This window comes from Megascapheus bottae, chromosome 14 (genome assembly GCF_031878675.1).
Source record: "Megascapheus bottae isolate mThoBot1 chromosome 14, mThoBot2.hap1, whole genome shotgun sequence".
NCBI lineage: Eukaryota > Metazoa > Chordata > Mammalia > Rodentia > Geomyidae > Megascapheus > Megascapheus bottae.
The window spans coordinates 41,784,684-41,802,679 of NC_143522.1; the positions used below are offsets into that span (position 1 = coordinate 41,784,684).

At 40.8% G+C, this 17,996-nt stretch overlaps 1 protein-coding gene and 1 non-coding gene across 2 annotated transcripts in view; both read right to left on the reverse strand.

The window, feature by feature from the left end:
- Nemf (nuclear export mediator factor) overlaps positions 1 to 16,966 on the reverse strand; it is a 41,245-nt gene extending 24,279 nt beyond the window's left edge. The window contains exons 1-15 of the mRNA XM_090345052.1: positions 16,796 to 16,966; positions 16,050 to 16,118; positions 15,826 to 15,928; positions 15,015 to 15,140; positions 13,629 to 13,777; positions 12,643 to 12,710; positions 10,551 to 10,637; positions 8,255 to 8,328; positions 7,022 to 7,092; positions 6,869 to 6,944; positions 5,387 to 5,449; positions 2,981 to 3,058; positions 2,687 to 2,895; positions 2,273 to 2,467; positions 575 to 638 (exon numbers count right to left, since the gene is read on the reverse strand). Of these exons, the coding sequence (XP_090201178.1) occupies positions 575 to 638; positions 2,273 to 2,467; positions 2,687 to 2,895; positions 2,981 to 3,058; positions 5,387 to 5,449; positions 6,869 to 6,944; positions 7,022 to 7,092; positions 8,255 to 8,328; positions 10,551 to 10,637; positions 12,643 to 12,710; positions 13,629 to 13,777; positions 15,015 to 15,140; positions 15,826 to 15,928; positions 16,050 to 16,118; positions 16,796 to 16,854 (1,491 nt within the window). The 5' untranslated portion in view covers positions 16,855 to 16,966. The remainder of the gene's footprint in view (positions 1 to 574; positions 639 to 2,272; positions 2,468 to 2,686; positions 2,896 to 2,980; positions 3,059 to 5,386; positions 5,450 to 6,868; positions 6,945 to 7,021; positions 7,093 to 8,254; positions 8,329 to 10,550; positions 10,638 to 12,642; positions 12,711 to 13,628; positions 13,778 to 15,014; positions 15,141 to 15,825; positions 15,929 to 16,049; positions 16,119 to 16,795) is intronic.
- Positions 16,967 to 17,488: 522 nt separating this feature from the next.
- On the reverse strand, positions 17,489 to 17,788 carry LOC150055112 (signal recognition particle RNA). Its single transcript, XR_016537711.1, has one exon.
- Between the last annotated feature and the right edge of the window lie 208 nt (positions 17,789 to 17,996).

Below are 17,996 nucleotides of genomic sequence, written 5' to 3' on the forward strand. Positions count from 1 at the left end.
CAAAAAGCTGGAACTAGAGCTCTGGATCAAGTGGTAAAGTGCTAGCCTTGAGCACAAAAGTTAAGGGACAGCTCTCAGGCCCTAGTACTGGAACAAAATCAGTGACTAAAAGTGTGAGGTACTGAGTTTATGTCCTCGTCTCAGACTTAAAAAAAGAAAGTAAGGGCTGGGAATTTTGCCTACTGGTAGAGGGCTTGCTTAGCATGCACAAAGACCTGGGTATGATTCCTCAGTGCCACATGCAAAGAAAAAGCTGGAAGTGGTGCTGTGGCTCAAGTGGTAGAGGTCTAACCTTGAGAAAACCCAAGGACAGTGCTCAGGCCTTGAGTTCAAGCCCCAAAATTGGCAAAAATAAATAAAGAAAAGAAAAGAAGAAAGGAAAAAAAGGAGATTTGGGACATCTCCAACATTTGAGCAGAAAAGAATAAAGGTGCTATTTGCTGCAATGGGAAAAAGCAGGTCTGAAGAGGAATAAAAATCTGAAAAGTATTTGTGAACTAGAATATCTTAAAAATAATTAAGGCCATTAAAATATCAACATCAATTAAAACTCACTGTAAGAAATTCTAAATACCTTTTCAGCAGCTTCAACAGTCTTTTGTGTTTTTTTAGCAGCATATCTCTTGTGATCGTAATACCTAAAAATAAACAGATACCTTAAAATTTAAGTAAAATCTTTATTCTTTAATTTTACATTTATTTCTGATTTTCAGACTCACAAATCATATAGAAAAAACCGCATGATGCACAAAATTAAAACATGTGTGTGTGCACATGTGTGTGAGTGTGTGCACTAGTCCTGGAGCTTGAACCCTGCTGCTATTCCTGAGCTTCTTTTGCTCACAGCTAGTGGTCCCACTTCAACCAGAACTGCACTTCCAACTTTCTGAGGAGTAGTTAACTAGAGATAAAGAGTCTCAGAGACTGTCTGCCCAGGCTGGCTTTAAACCCCAATTCTCAGATGTCAGCCTCAAGAGAAGCTAGGATTACAGGCATGAATCACTGGAGCACGGCTAAACTTTTTTTTTTTTTTTTGCCAGTCCTGGAACTCAAGGTCACAGTCCTTGGACACATTTTGCTCAAGGCTAGTGCTCTTCCACCTGAGCCACAGAGTGACTTCCGTCTTTTTCTGTGTATGTGGACTAAGGAATCAAATCTAAGCCTTCATGTATGCTACATGAGCACTCTACCACTACGCCAAACTCCTAGCCTTAAACGTTGTTTAAGAAAGAATTTTCATGGGGCTGCCTGGCCTAATGGTAGAGTACTTGCCTAGCACGCATGAAGACCTGGGTTTGATTCCTTGGTACCACATACACACAAAAAGTGGTGCTGTGGCTCAAGTGGTAGAGCACTAGCCTTGAGAAAGCAAACCCAATGACATTTCCCAAGCTTTGAGTTCAAGCCCCAGGACCGACCAAAAAAAAAAAAAAAAAAGGAAAAAAGAATTTTCATCAAAAGAATTATACACAGGTAAATACCTATTTTTTGTTTTTATTCTTTATAATATGGGAAGTAACATTAATGACATATTTTAGGTATTTCTTTACTTTTTTAATTAGGTATTTACTTTCATTTTTTTATTTTTTTGCCAGTCCTTGGGGCTTGAACTCGGAACCTAAACACTATCCTTGGGCTAGCAGCACTCTACCACCTGAGCCACTGCACCACTTCTGGCTTTTTCTATGTATGTGGTACTGAGGAATCAAACCCAGGTCTTCGTGCATGCTAGGCCAGAACTCTACCACAAGGCCAAACTCCCTGCCCCTAAATAGAAAGTTCCCTCCCTTTCATTTCTTTTCTTTTTTTTTTATCAGTTGTGAGGCTTGAACCTGGGGCCTGGGCATTGTCCCTGAGCTCTTTAGCTCTTACTCTACCACCTGAACCACAGTGCCACTTCCATAAACTAATTATTTTTTTTTTTGCCAGTCCTGGGGATTGAACTCATGGCCTGAGCACTGTCCTTGGGCTTTCTCAAGGTTATAGCTCTACCAGTTGAGCCACAGTACCACTTCCAGCTTTTTCTATCTATGTGGTACTGAGGAATGGAACCTGAGTCTTTGTGCATGCTGGCAAGTACTCTACAACTAGGCCACATTCCTATCCTTTATTTTTATTTATCTATCATTATATTCTTATATATTATTAATTTTGTAGTGTTGGTAGCAAACCAACAGTCTCATGCATGCTAAGCAAATATTACCATCTTAATGCTGAGTTTTATATTGACTGGTTGCAGACAATATGTCACCTAAAATATACATGAACTTACTTTTTGGCATTGGCATATGCTGACAAGCTGAGATCAACATCAATGAGCAGTGGCTTATTTTTCTGAAGTTTCTGAAGCTGTTTATTCCTTTGCTTTTTCTTTTTCCCTTTTGGTGGTTCAGTTTCACTCTTCTCAACACTGATGTCTCCATCAACATTCTCATCGTCTTCCTCCTCTGACAACAAGTATGGATTTCTATTAAAAATATTCAATAGTATTTTGCTAATGTCAATGACAACTTTTATTTCAGTTCCTTTCTCAATGACATTATTCTTGGCTTATAGTATCTTAAAAGCTTCCTCAGTTATTTTAGTGTAAATTGACTTCTTTCACAATCATGATTCTAAAGAAAAATCTATAGTGCAAACACAGTAAACAATTATATAACAAAACACAGACAAGAATCCAACTTACCTTAGCAGCATTGTAACATGATTTGTTTGTAGTTTTAATTCTTTGATTGCATTTGCAACAGGGTCTCCTTGAGCTTGGGCTTCTTTTACAATTACTCCAATTTCTGTCCAATCTATCTGGTTTGCTAAAGCACTTCGAACTACCTGAATGGCTCTGTCAACAATCTGTAGATTCATTTCTATGAGCTCTCCTTTCAGTTTGTCTATTTCCTTCAGAAACAAATCAAACACATTTTCTGTAATGCCAGCTAAGGTTAGTTTTCAAAAAAGCATCTGAAAAAGCTAAGCATATTACCTGAGCCTGCTGGAGAGCTTCTAATCTGTTTTCATGATCCTTTCGAACATTATCTAATTTCTTCAGGGCTTGCTTTTCCTTTGACAAAAGAGTTTTAAAAATTAGATTTCTCCAACCTTATGGATTTTCTCTCAATTACCCCCAAGTGCTCTTTACCTGGACTAAAAATGTCATCTATCTCACATTTCCTCACAATTCAACTCTCCCAAATGAACTCACTAGAAAATGCTTCGTACTCCAAAATGAGCTGCTTACTTACCATACATTTCCACATAGGAAAATATTAAAGGTATAGGTTTAAGTATATGTAAGACAGGAGTCTATTTTTTTTTTTTTGGCCAGGACCCAGGGCCTGAGTACTGTTCTTGGACTTTCTCAAGGTTAGAGCTCTACCACTTGAGCCACAGCACCACTTCTAGGTTTTTCTATGTATGTGGCACTGAGGAATAATCCAGGTCTTCATGCATGCTAGGCAAGTACTCTACCACTAGGACAAATCCTGGCCCAGGAACCTATTTTTTTTGGCATTATTCCAAACAGGCAGAATTCAGGATAAGTAAAGTTTGCCAGAATAAATATACATATAGATATTGCAGTGCTAGAGATCAAATACAAGGTCTTACACGAGAAAAAAAAAATACTTTAGTACTGGCGACATCTCCTGTCTAGAATAAATTCCTAGAAGGCACAAATTATGAAACATCTTTTTATTTTCATACTTTATTTCTTAGCATTATTTCTGGTATAATCCGGGGTATTCTCCCCTAGACTAACAGTACAAGGTTCACAGTAGTTATTTGACCTCTTATACTATACAACTTACCTTTCAAGGTTGTTGATTTGAGGACTTTAAAAAAAAGATATTACTGGGGTTTGAAAACAAGGCTTGCACTTGCTGGGTACAACTTGAGCCCTGCCCCTTAGCTACTTGTGTTATACTTTTTGAATAAGGTATGATTATTCTTGCATTTACGCTAGGTTTATCCTGGGTTATTCTGTTTACGTGGCATGAACCATTACAGCCAACTTTTATTGGTTGAGAAGATTACGTAAAGTTTTGGTGACTGACCTTAAACTACAAACTTCTCAGTAGCTAGGATTATAGGCATGAACCACTGCATCCATATACGGATACTTTTTTTTTTAACATGCTAAAACTAGCACAAGCTGGCACTGGTGATTCATGCCTTGCAATCCAAACACTCAGAAGCTTGAGGTTCGAAGCTTGCCTAGGCAGAAAAGTCTGAGACTTTTTTTTTTTTTTTTTTTTTTTTTACCACAATATTACTTGCGGCTTTTCTATGTATGTGGTACTGAGGAATGAGGTACTCAGGTACTCAGGTACAGGCAAGCAATCTACCACTAGGCCATGCTACTGGCCCAAGTCTATGAGAATGTTAACTCCAATAAAGTACTCAGATAAAGCTCGAATGGTAGAGTGCTAGCCTTGAGCAAAAGAAACTCAGACAGCATCTAGGTCCTGAGTTCAAGGCCCAGATAATCACAAAAAGACCAAAAACCAAAAACCAAAATAAGAATAGTACCATAAGCTGGGCACACTGGCTCACACTGCCCTTAATCCTAGCTGTTAGGAGGCTGATATCTGAGGATGGCGATTCAAAACCAGCCCAGGCACTTGAAGACCCTAAAGACCAAGAGACTCATCTCCAATTAACCACCAGAAAACCAGGGGCAGTGCTGAGCCGAAGAGCTCAGGAACAGCACCCACGCCCAGAGTTCAAGTCTCACAACTGACAACAACAAAAATAGTACCACAAATATTAAATGCTGAATGAAATAAAAAGATTCAAGTTATAAGAAGGCTGTGATTGATGTGGTGACAATGCGATAAATGCGGGGCATGGTGGCTCATGCCTGCAATCCAGGAGTCCAAGCTCCATGACTGACAAAAAACAAAACAAAACAAAACACTGACTAAAGCTGGGCACCAGTGGCTCACATCTGTAATTCTAGCTACTTGGGAAGCTGAGATTTGAGGATTATAGTTTGAATCCTGCCAGGACAAAAAAGTCTATGAGACTCTAATTTTAACTTTCCTACCAAATAGCTGAAAGTGACTCAACTTGTAAAGCATTAGCCTTGAGCAAAAAAGCTCAGGGATAACACCCAGACCCTGTGTTGAAGACCCAGGACTGGCATAAAACATAAAAAATCATGCAAGGGTGTAAATAAGAGGATAATCCTCCTACTGTATTTTACTTTTAGAGAGTATCTGATAGATGGACTAAAAGATATGTTTTTTTTTTAACTTTGGGCATTAGTATAAATCAAAAGATATGTCCTTATACCACTTTGCTACTTCTGACACGCAGCTCATTCCTAAGTGAAAGCATCATCTACATATCAAACCATTCTTGTTTAATGAATGTTTTATTTAAAACTTACCTGTTGTAAAGCTTTCAAATCAATTTTCTGACCTTCTATCTTGGAGTAGAATTCATCCACAGCCTTATTTAAAACAATAAAAAAACTTGCTGTAAAAAAAAAATTATGTATAGGCTCTACTTCAATTTGCATACCCAGAATTTTAGCCTGCTTTCTATTGTGATAGCATTTGGAGAACTCACTCAGATTACCAACAAACATGTGTATGTGTAAAAATACCATCATGCCAGGCATGGTGGCTCACTTCTGTAATCCTAGCTATTCAGGAGGCTGAAATCTGAGGATTGCTGTTCAAAGCCAGACTGGGCACTAAAGTTCAGGAGAATCTTATCTCCAGTTAATCACTAGAAAACCAGAAGTGACGCTATGCCTCAAGGGGATAGGGTGGTAGCCTTGAGCTGAAGAGTCCAGGGACAGCACCCAGACCTAGAGTTCAAGCCTCACACCCCCCCAAAAAAAAAAAAAAAAAAAAAGAGTGCTTGCCTAGCATGCCCTGGGTTTAATTCCTCAGTATCACATAAACAGAAAAACATCCCAGGCCGAGTTCAAGCCCCACAACTGACCAAAAAAAAACAAAAACCAAGAAAACAAAAACCTATTAAACCATGCATTGGTGGCTCATGTGTGTAAAATTACTCAGGAGGTTGAGATCTGAGGACTACGGTTTAAAACCACCCTGGGCACTACAGTCTAAGACTCCTATCTCTAATTAACCAGCAGAAAACCAGAAGTGGCACTGTGGCTCAAGTGGTAGCATGCTAGCCTAGAGCTGAAGAGCCCAGGGACAGCACCCAGACCTAGAGGTTCAAGCCCCACAGCCAAAAAAAAAAAAAGGAAGAGTGCTTGCCTAGCATGCCCTGGGTTTAATTCCTCAGTATCTCATAAACAGAAAAATCCTGAAGCAGCACTGTAGCTCAAGTAGTACAGTGGAAGCCTTGAGTAAAAGAAGCTCAGGGACAATGGCCAGGCCCTGAGTTCAAGCCCCAGCACTGGTAAACAAAAACAATAAAAAAATAGAATTAAAGTTCAAGTTATCTTTTGTCTTTCATCTTCAAAGAAAGTTGCCTCAACTTTATTCTAAAAGCTATTTTTGTGACACTGATTTTTACTGTTAAGAGTCATGACTGTGGGGCCGGGAGTTTGGCCTAGTGGTAGAGTGCTTGCCTAGCAATGCACGAAGACCCGGGTTCGATTCCTCAGTACCACATACATAGAAAAAAGCCAGACATGGTGCTGAAGCTCAAGTGGTAGAGCTCTAGCCTTGAGAAAGTCCAAGGACAGTGCTCAGGCCCTGACCTCAATCCCAGGACTGGCAAAAAACAAAAAACAAACAAACAAAAAAAAGTCATGATTGTAAGCAAAGAATGTTTTCGATTTCTCAATCAAAGCAGCTCATATTAAGTTGATATTAAATACTGACATTAAGCTGATACTAACTCATAAAAATGTTAACTGAGCAAGAAACAGAACTAGAAAACTCACCTTGTCAAATGATTCAAATTCTATATATGGACATTGTGAATGTTGAGAAAACAAGAATGGATGGAACTCCTCATACCTGTAAGACATACTTATTAATTCACTCAAACCACTAATAAATGTCCAAAGCAAACTGACCCACACCTGTATACTTACGTGAGTATGTCTTCCACTGGTTTATTTACTTCCAGGCTTGGCTTGACTTCTCTTTTCTGAATGATATATCCCTACAAAATCCAATATTAAAAGCACTTCTATTCATAACCAACAAAAATGTTCCTTTTATGATTGATAATTTCATTTACTTTTTATAAATAAAGATGTATTTTATTATGTTTTTCTGTCAGTTGTGGGGCTCGAACTCAGGGCCTGAGCACTGTCCTTGGACTTTTCTCAAGGCTAGAGCTAGAGCTCTACCCTTGAGCCACAGCACCACTTCCAGCTTTTTTCTATGTATGTGATGCCAAAGAATCGAACCTGGGTCTTCGTGCATGCTAGGCAAGTACTCTAACACTAGGCTAAACTCTTGGCCCAAAGATGTATTTTGAATAGAAAAAAAAGTTCCTAAGATAATAGGGTATTTTAAAAAACATTTAACCTGGAGAGGTATGTAAATTCTCCCCCCCCCCCCGACTGTGTTCATAAATCAAAATATGTTCATTCTTTAAAATCAATCCAAGAACAATCTTTCAGTCAGATGTTGTGGCATACATCAGCAAACCCAGCACTCAGGAGGCATCACAAGGAGAACTGAGAATTTCAGGCCAACCTACATAATAAAACTAGGTCTAAAAATAAATACACAAAATTAATCCTTATCTTTTTGACTAAGTATTATCCATAAAAAAATAATAGAAAACATGAGAAGAGGTATCAACGTGCGAGAAGTAATGACCTGACGAATCCTGACAATAAAAAATTTTTTTAAAATAATAATAATGAATGGGCCAGAAATTTGGACTAATGGTAGAGTGCTTGCCTAGCATACACGAAGGCCTGGGTTCTATTCCTCAGTACCACATATACAGGAGAGCTACAAGTGGTGCTGTGGCTCAAGTGGTAGAGCACTAGCCTTGAGGAAAGCCCAAGGACAGTGCTCACGCCCTGTGTTCAGTCCCCAGGACTGGCAAAAAAAAAAAAAAGAATAGGGATGTGAATGTGGCTTGGTGGTAGAGTGGTAGCCTTGAGATGAAGAGCTCAGGGACAATGCCCGGGGCCAGGGGTAGGACAGTAGCCTTGAACCAAGAACTCAGGGACAGCGCCCAGGCCAAGTTCAAGCTGCATGACACACACCCACACACACAAAAGAATAAATGGACATGTACTGATCCCCTAACGAACATTAACTTCTGAAAATCCAAACAAATAAAACCAAACAATATAAAGTACCTTTCCACTGAAATTGGATGTTGTTTTCATATATTCTTCTGCCTTCTGCAGACAACCAAGTACTTTTTCAATATCTAATGAAGTAATAAGAACAACAAAATGTGGATAAACAACTGTTAAACTATGCAGAAAAAGTAAATTCACACATATGTGAATTTATACACATACTAATATATGTCTATTTGGGCTTGTTTCTGGATTCTTTGTTCTTCCATTCCTTCTTCAACAGGTACTGTTTTAATTACTATAATCTCATATATTTTAAACTTAAAAACATCAATACTAATTTCCAGAGTCTTCCTGGACATTTTCACATGCTTTTACATCAGACAAATGTCAGGCTCATTGTATAAAAATAAGCAAACACCACAACCATTTACTATCTGTTGTCACTTTGAAGAGATTACAGTGAATTAGTATATTTCAGAAATTAATGAAATTTGTACTTTGTACATGTAATTTGTACCTTTTCTTTTTTTTGGCCAGTCCTGGGCTTGAGCTCAGGGCCTGAGCACTTGTCCTTGGACTTTCTCAATGGTAGAGCTCAACCACTTCAGACTCGGTACCACTTCCGGCTTTTTTATTCCTACGTATGTGGTACCGAGGAATGGAACCCGGATTTTCGTGCATGCCTAGGCAAGCACTCTAACACTAGGACAAACTCCTGGCCCTGTAATTTGTATTTTTAAACCCATAAAAAAATCTTACATAATGACAATTATCTTTAAGCCTTAAAAAGATATGTAAAGCCGGGTGCCAGTGGCTCACACTTGTAATCTTAGCTACTTAGAAGGCTGAGATCTGAGGATCGAGGTTCAAAGCCACACCGGCACCAAAGTCCATGAGACTCTTATCTCTAACCACAAGAAAACCGGAAGTACCATTGTGGCTCAAGGGGCAGGGCAGTAGGTAGCCTTGAGCTGAAGAGCTCAGAGACAGTGCATAGGCCCAGAGCCTAAATCCCATGACCAACAACAACAAAAAAAAGATATGTAAACCCAAAAATAAGCAGTATGAATGAATTTTCAAATATTTCAATCAAACAATCTACAAGTCAGCCCAAAAGTCCATTTTCCATTTACTTCCTCTTTGTTTTATTTACCATACTCTGGCAGTTAAATTAGGTTTTCTGGAAGTTGCACTTTGGCTTAAAGTGATAAGAGTGTTAGGCTTGAGCTGAGGAGCTCAGGGAGAGCGCCCAAGCCCAGAGTTAAAGCCCTACTACCACCACCACCAACAACAACAACAACAACAAAAATCAGGTTTCCTGAGTAATTACAAATGCCTAAAGCTACCAGAGAGGGACACCACAGAACTACAGACATTTAAATACATGAATGTTACTTCTAAGTACTTCAGAAGCACTTCTAAGTTCTAAAATACTTTATTCTTCTCCTCTGGACTCTGATGGTCCCAAGTTCAGTAACCAGTGCAAATATATAGGAGATACAAAATGGAAAACATTCTAAACATTAAAGGTATCAAAGTAGGTCAGAAGACTAAATTGTCGAGTCAGGAGTGAGGCTTGCCTAGCATGCACTAAGCCCTGAGTTCTTTGGTACTACATGCACAGAAAAAGCCAGAAGTGGTGCTATGGCTCAAGTGGTAGAGTCCTAGCTTTAAGAAAGTCCAAAAACAGTGCCCAGGCCCTGAGTTCAAGCACCAGGGCTGACAAACAAACAAGATTAAAATGTCTATTACTAAGGATAAACTCTACATTAGAGTAGGAATCTAGGAATACCCACCTACACTCAAACTAAATGTTTGGAAGTCTAAAATTATCTAATTACTTTTTTTTTCATATATTTTTTACTGTAATTAATAGAAGGGTTACATTATATTCATAGATTCTAATTACTTACTTAACAAAAATAAAATTTTTGGTTTTTGAAAATGAGTAAGGTATTGTTTAGTGGTATTATACTTACCTGCCAAGTATGAAGCCCAGGATTTGATTATTAGTAGTACAATTTTTTTTCAGAAGAGGTAGAGGAGTTGAAGGAGCTAGTCCTAAGGCTTGAACTCATGGCCTAGGCACTGTCCCTGAGTATTTTTTTTTTTTTTAAATTGAAAGTTAGTGATCTATCACTTGAGCCAAATCTACACTGTGGCTTTGATACTTAATTGAAGATTAAAACCTCCTGGATATTCCTAGCTTCAAATCACAATCCTTAGGCCTGGGCCTCCTGAGTAGCTAGGATTACAGGTGTGAGCCACCCATGCCCACTTACAAACTTAAAAAAAAAAAAGTAAAGCAAACATGAAAATGGACAAAACTAGCATTATTCAAACATACCTTTACTTTCAAGTTTTTCATCCACTTTGACATTACCAGAGAATCCATTTTCTATAAGACAATGCTCAATAAGAGCTGACCCATAGGCTATAAAAACAGAAGATATTCTTTTTAGTATTTTCCTATAAAATTTAACGTTCAAAATACGGTACAAATTTAGATCCCAACATGAATGATCTTATGCACAGAAGTAGCCAGTGAAAAAATAAAAAGTTTACTTATGTTAAAATTTTACTGGAATTAATAATTTGAAGTAATGACAAAACTTGAAATTACAAAAAAACATAAGTTACAGGAACTTAATAGAACTCAGTCACATATTTTTAATATAGATTATAAACAATGACCATAAGAGATTAACTTTAATTAATTAATTAGACTGCAAGGTTGGTTTGGAATCCAAACACTGGCTAACCTCTCAATTAAAAAATGGGTATAGAGGGGCTGGGAGTTTAGCCTAGTGGTAGAGTGCTTGCCTAGCATGCATGAAGACCCGGGTTCAATTCCTCGGTACCACATACATAGAAAAAAGCCAGAAGTGGTGCTGAGGCTCAAGTGGTAGAGCTCTGACCTTGAAAAAAACTAAGAACAGTGCCCAGGCCCTGAGTTCAAGGCCCAAGACTGGCAAAAAAAAAAAAAAGAAAAGAAAAAAGAAAAAAAAGCTGGAAGTGGAGCTGAGGCTCAAGTGGTAGAACTCTAGCCTTGAAAAGTCCAAGGACAGTGCTCAGGCCCTGAGCTCAAGAAAAAAAAAAAGTCTTTAATTTAGAAATGGGCAAAAGACCTAGACACTTCTAAAAGACACATAACTGGCCATCACAATCATATGGAAATTAAAACTACTACAAGGTATTACCTCAATCCAATAGAAATGGTTATTATTCAAAAAACTAAGAATAACAAGGATGCACTTTAAACACTTTTGATAGGATAAATTAGTATAGCCACTGTGTGCTAATGGACATTCCTCAAAAAATTAATAATCAATGATAAGGGATATCAATGTGCAGGAATAACGTACCTACTACCTGATGATTGTAAGTGTAACCCCTCTATACATTATCTCAACCAAAAAAAAAACAACAACCTAATAATCAACTGGGCATGGTGGTATATGCCTATCATTTCAGCACTTGGGAGGCAAAAGCAACAGGACTGTATATGTGAGGCCAGCCTGGGTTACATAGTAAGACCCTGTCCCAGAACAATAAAAACAAGCAAGCAAACAATTAAAAAGAAAAGTAAGATTGAGAATACAGTTCAGTTGTAAAGCACTATGTCTAGCATGTGCATGGTCCTGGATTCACTCCCCAGCATCAAAGGAAAACACACAAGAGGACAAAGCTGGAAAATTCTAAAGGTAACATTTTAGTATATTTTCATCATAAAGAAAGAATAGTAAGTCTCTAATGCTCAGTAATCAATATTATCTCCCTGTCCCTATCTTCTCCAAAAGCCTTAATTTAATGTACAGCTAGGTTATCTTCTCATGTATTAAAGCTTATAGGGGTCAAAGTATCTTAGCAGATACCAGAAGTCCTGATGCCCATCAATTAAGAGAGAGAAAACAAAACACATAAGCAAAGTTAAGTGTATATGGTATAGTAACTTGTCTCTCAGGGCAATGAATCTTGTGCATTTGCATACACAGGTTTTATTTTCAGCACTACAAACAAAATAGAGCTGGGAGCGGTGGCTCATACCCATAATCCTAGCTACTCAGGAAGCTGAGATCTGAGGATCAAGGTTCAAAGCCAGCCTGAGCACAAAAGGACCTGAGACTCATATCTCCAATTAACCTCTAGAAAATGGGAAGTGGGGCTTGGCTCAAGGGTAGGATGGTAGCCTTGAGCTGAAGAGCTCAGGGACAGTGTCCAGGCTGAGTTCCAGTCCCACCATCTACAAAACAAAAACAAAAACAAAACAACAAGAAAAAGAAAAGAGTCCTTGAAAATAAACTCAACTTATTCAAAAGTTCATATTAAATTCCTTGCTCAACATTTTTTTCTTTTTACAAGAAGCTTAAAAGGTTTAGATAGATTGCTGAAAGCACATTATCTTGCAGATATTTCACTGGTACACACAGGTTACTCACGCAGTAATGGGTTAAGAACTCTCTTCAGTAATTCACCTTTAGGTGCCTTGGCTATTACTTCAGTTAATCTGTGAAACAAAACAGACACTTCTTACCTGAAACATAATAATACAGCAGTATATATACCCACACAACTGTTTTCATCTGCATTAATTCACCCGATCCTTATAATACTCAGCAACACAACAGAAATCTGTTTGTTTTTCATGACTGGGGTCTGAACTTAGCACCTTGCATTTGCTTTGCTTGCACTCTTCAAGAAATTAGTTTCTTAAGCTTTGGGCTCCCTCCACTACTTTCTTTTTTTAATAGATAAAAGTGATAAATGTAATTTATTCAAATAAAACACTGAAATTTCCAGAACAGGATCCTGAGACTTCAATCTAGTTTAAATAAAATCAATATTTTTATTTATACTGCTCATCAGCAGAATGCTCATAAAAATGATGTCAGAGACATTTTAGACATTTTAAATACCATTTGTAAATCTTTATGATATAATGAAACACCAAAAACAGTAAAGCATTAAGAATACACGGGGCCGGGAGTTTGGCCGAGTGGTTAAAGTGCTTGTCTAGCATGCATGAAGACCCAGGTTCGATTCCTCGGTACCACATACATAGAAAAAAGCCAGAAGTGGTGCTGAGGCTCAAGTGGTAGAGCTCTAGCCTTGAGAAAGTCCAAGGACAGTGCTCAGGCCCTGAGTTCAAGCCCAGGACTGGCAAAAAAAAAAAAAAAAAGAATACATGGGATCCTGTGGCTTCATGTGGTCCCCAACAGCAGATCATCAGTATTACTGGTATTATCTGAGAACTGATCAGAAATGCAAATTCCTGCTTCTTACACCAGGAATTAGCAAACGTTGAACAACCAATATTTTAAAACAACCCCTCCAGGTGATTCTAATGAATGATACACTAAGAGCTTTGCATATTCAGAAATAAGATTTTATTTACTCTTCACAACTCTATGAAGCAAGTTGTTACCTTTCCAAAGTAAGCAAAGGTTCCACAGCTCTCACATGATCGACTGGATAACGTTCTCGAACAGCAAATTTTACATCATCTGCCTCATCAGTTCGAAACCTTAGGATATTTAAAATTAGGTACTCATAATCTGTAAGAACAATATTCCCCTGTAATAGAGTAAAACATAATTTAATGCTTTTCCAAATTAGTCTTAAGACTTCTCAAAGTTTGAGGGGTGGGGAATGTGGCCTAGTGGTAGAGTGCTTGCCTAGCATGCATGAAACCCTGGGTTCCATTCCTCAGTACCACATTAACAGAAAAAGCCAGAAGTGGTGCTGTGGCTGGAAGGTAGAGCATTAGCCTTGAGAAAGCCCAAAGATAGTGCCCAAGCCCTGATTTTAAGCCCCAGAACTGGCAAAAAAAAAAAAAAATCTGCTTCTAGCCTGGTACTGGTGGTTCATGCCTGTAATACTAGCTACTCGTGAGACTGAGATCTGAGGACTGAGGTTCAAAGCCAGCCTGGGCACAAAAGTCCTTGAGACTCTTATCATCAATTAACCACCAGAAAAGGCTCTGTGGTTCAAGTGGTAGAGTGCTAGCCTTGGGCTGAAGACCTCAGGCCCAGAGTTCAAGCCCAACAATCAACAAATAAATAAATAAATACTAATTACTTTGCCTTGCTGAGGCATTTATCTAGTAAAAGTAAAAAATAACAAAGATGGGCCAGGAGTTTGGCCTAGTGGTAGAGTGCCTGCTTAGCACGCACAAAGACCCGGGTTCGATTCCTCAGCACCACATACATAGAAAAAAGCCGGAAGTGGTGCTGAGGCTCAAGTGGTAGAGCTCTAGCCTTGAGAAAGTCCAAGGACAGTGCTCAGGCCCTGAGCTCAAGCCCAGGACTGGCAAAAAAAAAAAAAAAGGAAAAAAAAAAAGCCAGAAGTGGTGTGGTGGCTCAAGTGGCAGAGCTAGCCTTGAGAAAACCCATGGTCAGTGCACAGGCCCTGAGTTCAAGCCCCAGGACTAGCAAAAAATAAATAAATAAATAAAATTAAATAAATAATAAAGATTAGAGATATTATGCTATGGAAAAAAGTCTTTATATCTTCCAACAGGCATTTTGAGGCTTACATGATAGACATTTTTCTTAATCACTTAATGTTCATATGAATACCCACATGAAAATACCCATATGGAAAGCTTTGCTTGTCATGTATGGTGGTGCACATCTGTACTTCTGTCTCAAAAGAGCAGAACGACAATGCCAAGTGCTGGCAAGAACATGGGGGTAAGGAATGCTCAACATTAAAGAAAATAACATGTGCTGTATATGATGAATGACTTAAACACAGGTGAAAATGAAAGCAGATTCCCACAACAAAACGTGCATACCTCAATTTAACTTACCCTATCATAGAGTTCAATGATTAAGTGGTAAGCAGCTTCATCACTTCCAAACTGAAAATCTACAATTCTATCCATACCAAGTTGTTTTGCAGAGACTAATCTTCGGCTCTTCAAATGCTTTCGGCACTAATAAGAGATAAAAAAAAAAAGGCATTTATGTAGTAAAAGTAAATTCTTAACCATTTGATACTGATCTGTAAAAAGTTTCTTTTTCATCAACAATGAAATAATAAAATATACTCATTTAAAATTGTAAATAATCAGAGGAAAAACATCTTATTCTAGACAACTAATTGTCAACCCTAAGAAAGTATTTTATCATCAATTTTTTTAAAAAAAACTGATGGAGGCTGGGAATGTGGCTTAGTGGTAGTGCTTGCCTGGCATGGATGAAGACCTGGGTTTGATTCCTCTGTATCACATACACAGAAAAAGCTAGAAGTAGTACTGTGGCTCAACTGGTAGAGTGCTAGCCTTAAGCAAAGTTCAAGGACAGTGCTCAGGCTCTGAGTTCAAACCCCAGAACTGGGGGGAGGGGAGGGTATTGTCTACATGTTCTACATGTTCTGTCTTCTTTACCTTATGAATGGTATATTCAATTGTACATCTTTGGAAGGTTGGAAGCATGGAGGGAAAAAGAGTGAAAAAGTACAGTGCTGGGGTTCACTGGCAGTAAAGATGGGAGGGAGAGATTGGGAGAAAAAGAGGGAACAAAAGACTGTAAAAGGAAATGCACTTATTACCTGACTCATGTAATTGTAACCCCTTTGTACATCACCTCTATAATAACAATAAATAAAATAAAAATTACCTTCATGGCAAAACTAGAAGGCATCATGTTCTTTGGCCACTCAAATTCTGTTGTGTGAATTCGTATGCCAGATTCAAGCAAAAGTGTAGCTTTGAAGTCTGGTCTGTAGAAGAAGAAAAGTCAAATTGCTCTTTAGGGAATTTGCTCACTAGGTGAAACTACCTGAATGTAAACAAAAGATCAGTATCGTACTGCCAAAGATAAAACCTATAAAATGTTCTTACTTTTGAAGACGAATAAGATACGTCTTAGTATCCACATCATAAACATTGTTTACTCTCATTCCAAGCAGGCTGCAAAGACAAAAGAAACAGGTTATGAATCACAGGATTGTTTAAAACAAAACTACACACCACGTCTGGGGGGCTGCAATCGAACAAAGATGGGAAGAGAAGATGCAGGCGTTCGTTGGGCACTCTGTCCCCGAATTACAATCACGTAGCCCCCAAAGTGGCCTACACTTAATACCACACAACCGAATGCCGTGCATCTTGGTAGGAACTCGGGCCTTGGCGGGGTGGGGAGGGTAAAGGAGGAAACGTGACCGGAATTACAAGTCTCCGACTGGATCCGCTCAGTGCAGTGCAAACCGCACGGGTCCCTTCTCCCGGGGCCGACGCCGGCTGCGCAGCAGGGCCCCCCACCTGCACCCTGGGGGAGAAGGACCGCGTCCCGGCCAGGCTCCCGCAGGGGCGCGCCCTGGCGACGCCGCCGACGAGGCGACAGCCCGGGGGCCCGAGTGAGACCCGCGGCGGCGCCGGGGGCAGGGCCTCCAGGGTCTCTCGGGGATCCTCAGGGCGGCTAGGGCATTCCTAGCTCTTCTCGGGGGTCCCCACAACATCGCCGGCCCGGGCCTACCCAGGCCCACAGCGCAGCACCAGACGGTCTGTCCTCAGTTTCCCTTTGCGGCTCCGGACCTCTCGCCTCCATCCCTCCCTGCAGGAACCCCCAGTCACCGTCAGGACGGTACCTGGCGTTCAGCTCCGCTAGGACCGCTCGGAGATCCACGGTGCTAAAGCGGGTCTTCATGGCGAGCGTCCGGCGAGCGCCACCAGCGAGGTCCGTTCCCGGCTGGTCACAGACTCCAAGGCCGCCGCTCCTCCGCGCAGGCGCAGGCGGCAGAGTGCTACGGCGGCCCGGAAGATCCAATCTTCCTTCAAGGGAACGTCCATGAGTCGTTCGCCTGAAGAACTCGGGGAGCAAACGTTTTCATCGACTCGTTTTCCATTACACCAAAACAATGCAGTAGAGACCTTAGAGACGGCGCCCCTTTCCTCACCTGCTCCCAGATCAGCCCCGCTGACTCCGCGCTTCGTGGGTGGGGACTGGAGCCGGCCTCCACAGTGACACCTGCTGGTCGTAAGAATTTCCGCAGGTTGCGCAGGGTGCCCTTCCTCCGGCAGGGCGGTAGGGGGCAGTGTGGAGGACCATAATTTTGTGTGGAGAAATTTGAAATGTGGGGAGACAGAGGTTTCGGGGGTCCCAATTTGTCTTCTACGCCCAAGGCGAACCCTCAAAAAAAGTGTCTAGTCTCTGCCCTCAGAGGCTGTGTCTTGACACCTGTACAGGGCAAAGAGGTGTGCAGCTGCGTGTGGTTTGTTTTTATTGTGTGGCAGAAGTAAAATGCGTTTGGTTTTGTTTGCTGTGACCCCCGCAAAAGCAAAAGAGACCGTGTCTCGCTGTGTTGCCCAGGCTGGAGTACAGTGGCTATTCACAGGCGCGATCCCACTACTGATCAGCACGGGAGTTTTGACCTGCTCCGTTTCCGACCTGGGCCGGTTCACCCCTCCTTAGGCAACCTGGTGTTCCCCCGCTCCCGGGAGGTCACCATATTGATGCCGAACTTAGTGCGGACACCCGATCGGCATAGCGCACTGCAGCCCAGAACTCCTGGACTCAAGCGATCCTCCGGGCTCAGCCTTCCGAGTAGCTGGGATTACAGGCGCGCGCCACCGCGCCCGGCGGGCGGATCCGCGGCAGAAAGCTACTAGAGCTTCAGTGCTGTGACGTCACTGGATGGGAGGGGGAGCGAGCGGGCGGTTAGGCGCGAGGCCACGCCCATCGAGGGGCGGTCTAAAGTGAGAGCGTCTTGACGTCAGGGGCGGGGCCACGGCGGCCGTCCGGTGCTGCAGGCGGGTACCCGGCGCTGGAGCGCGCCGCGGCCGTCCGCT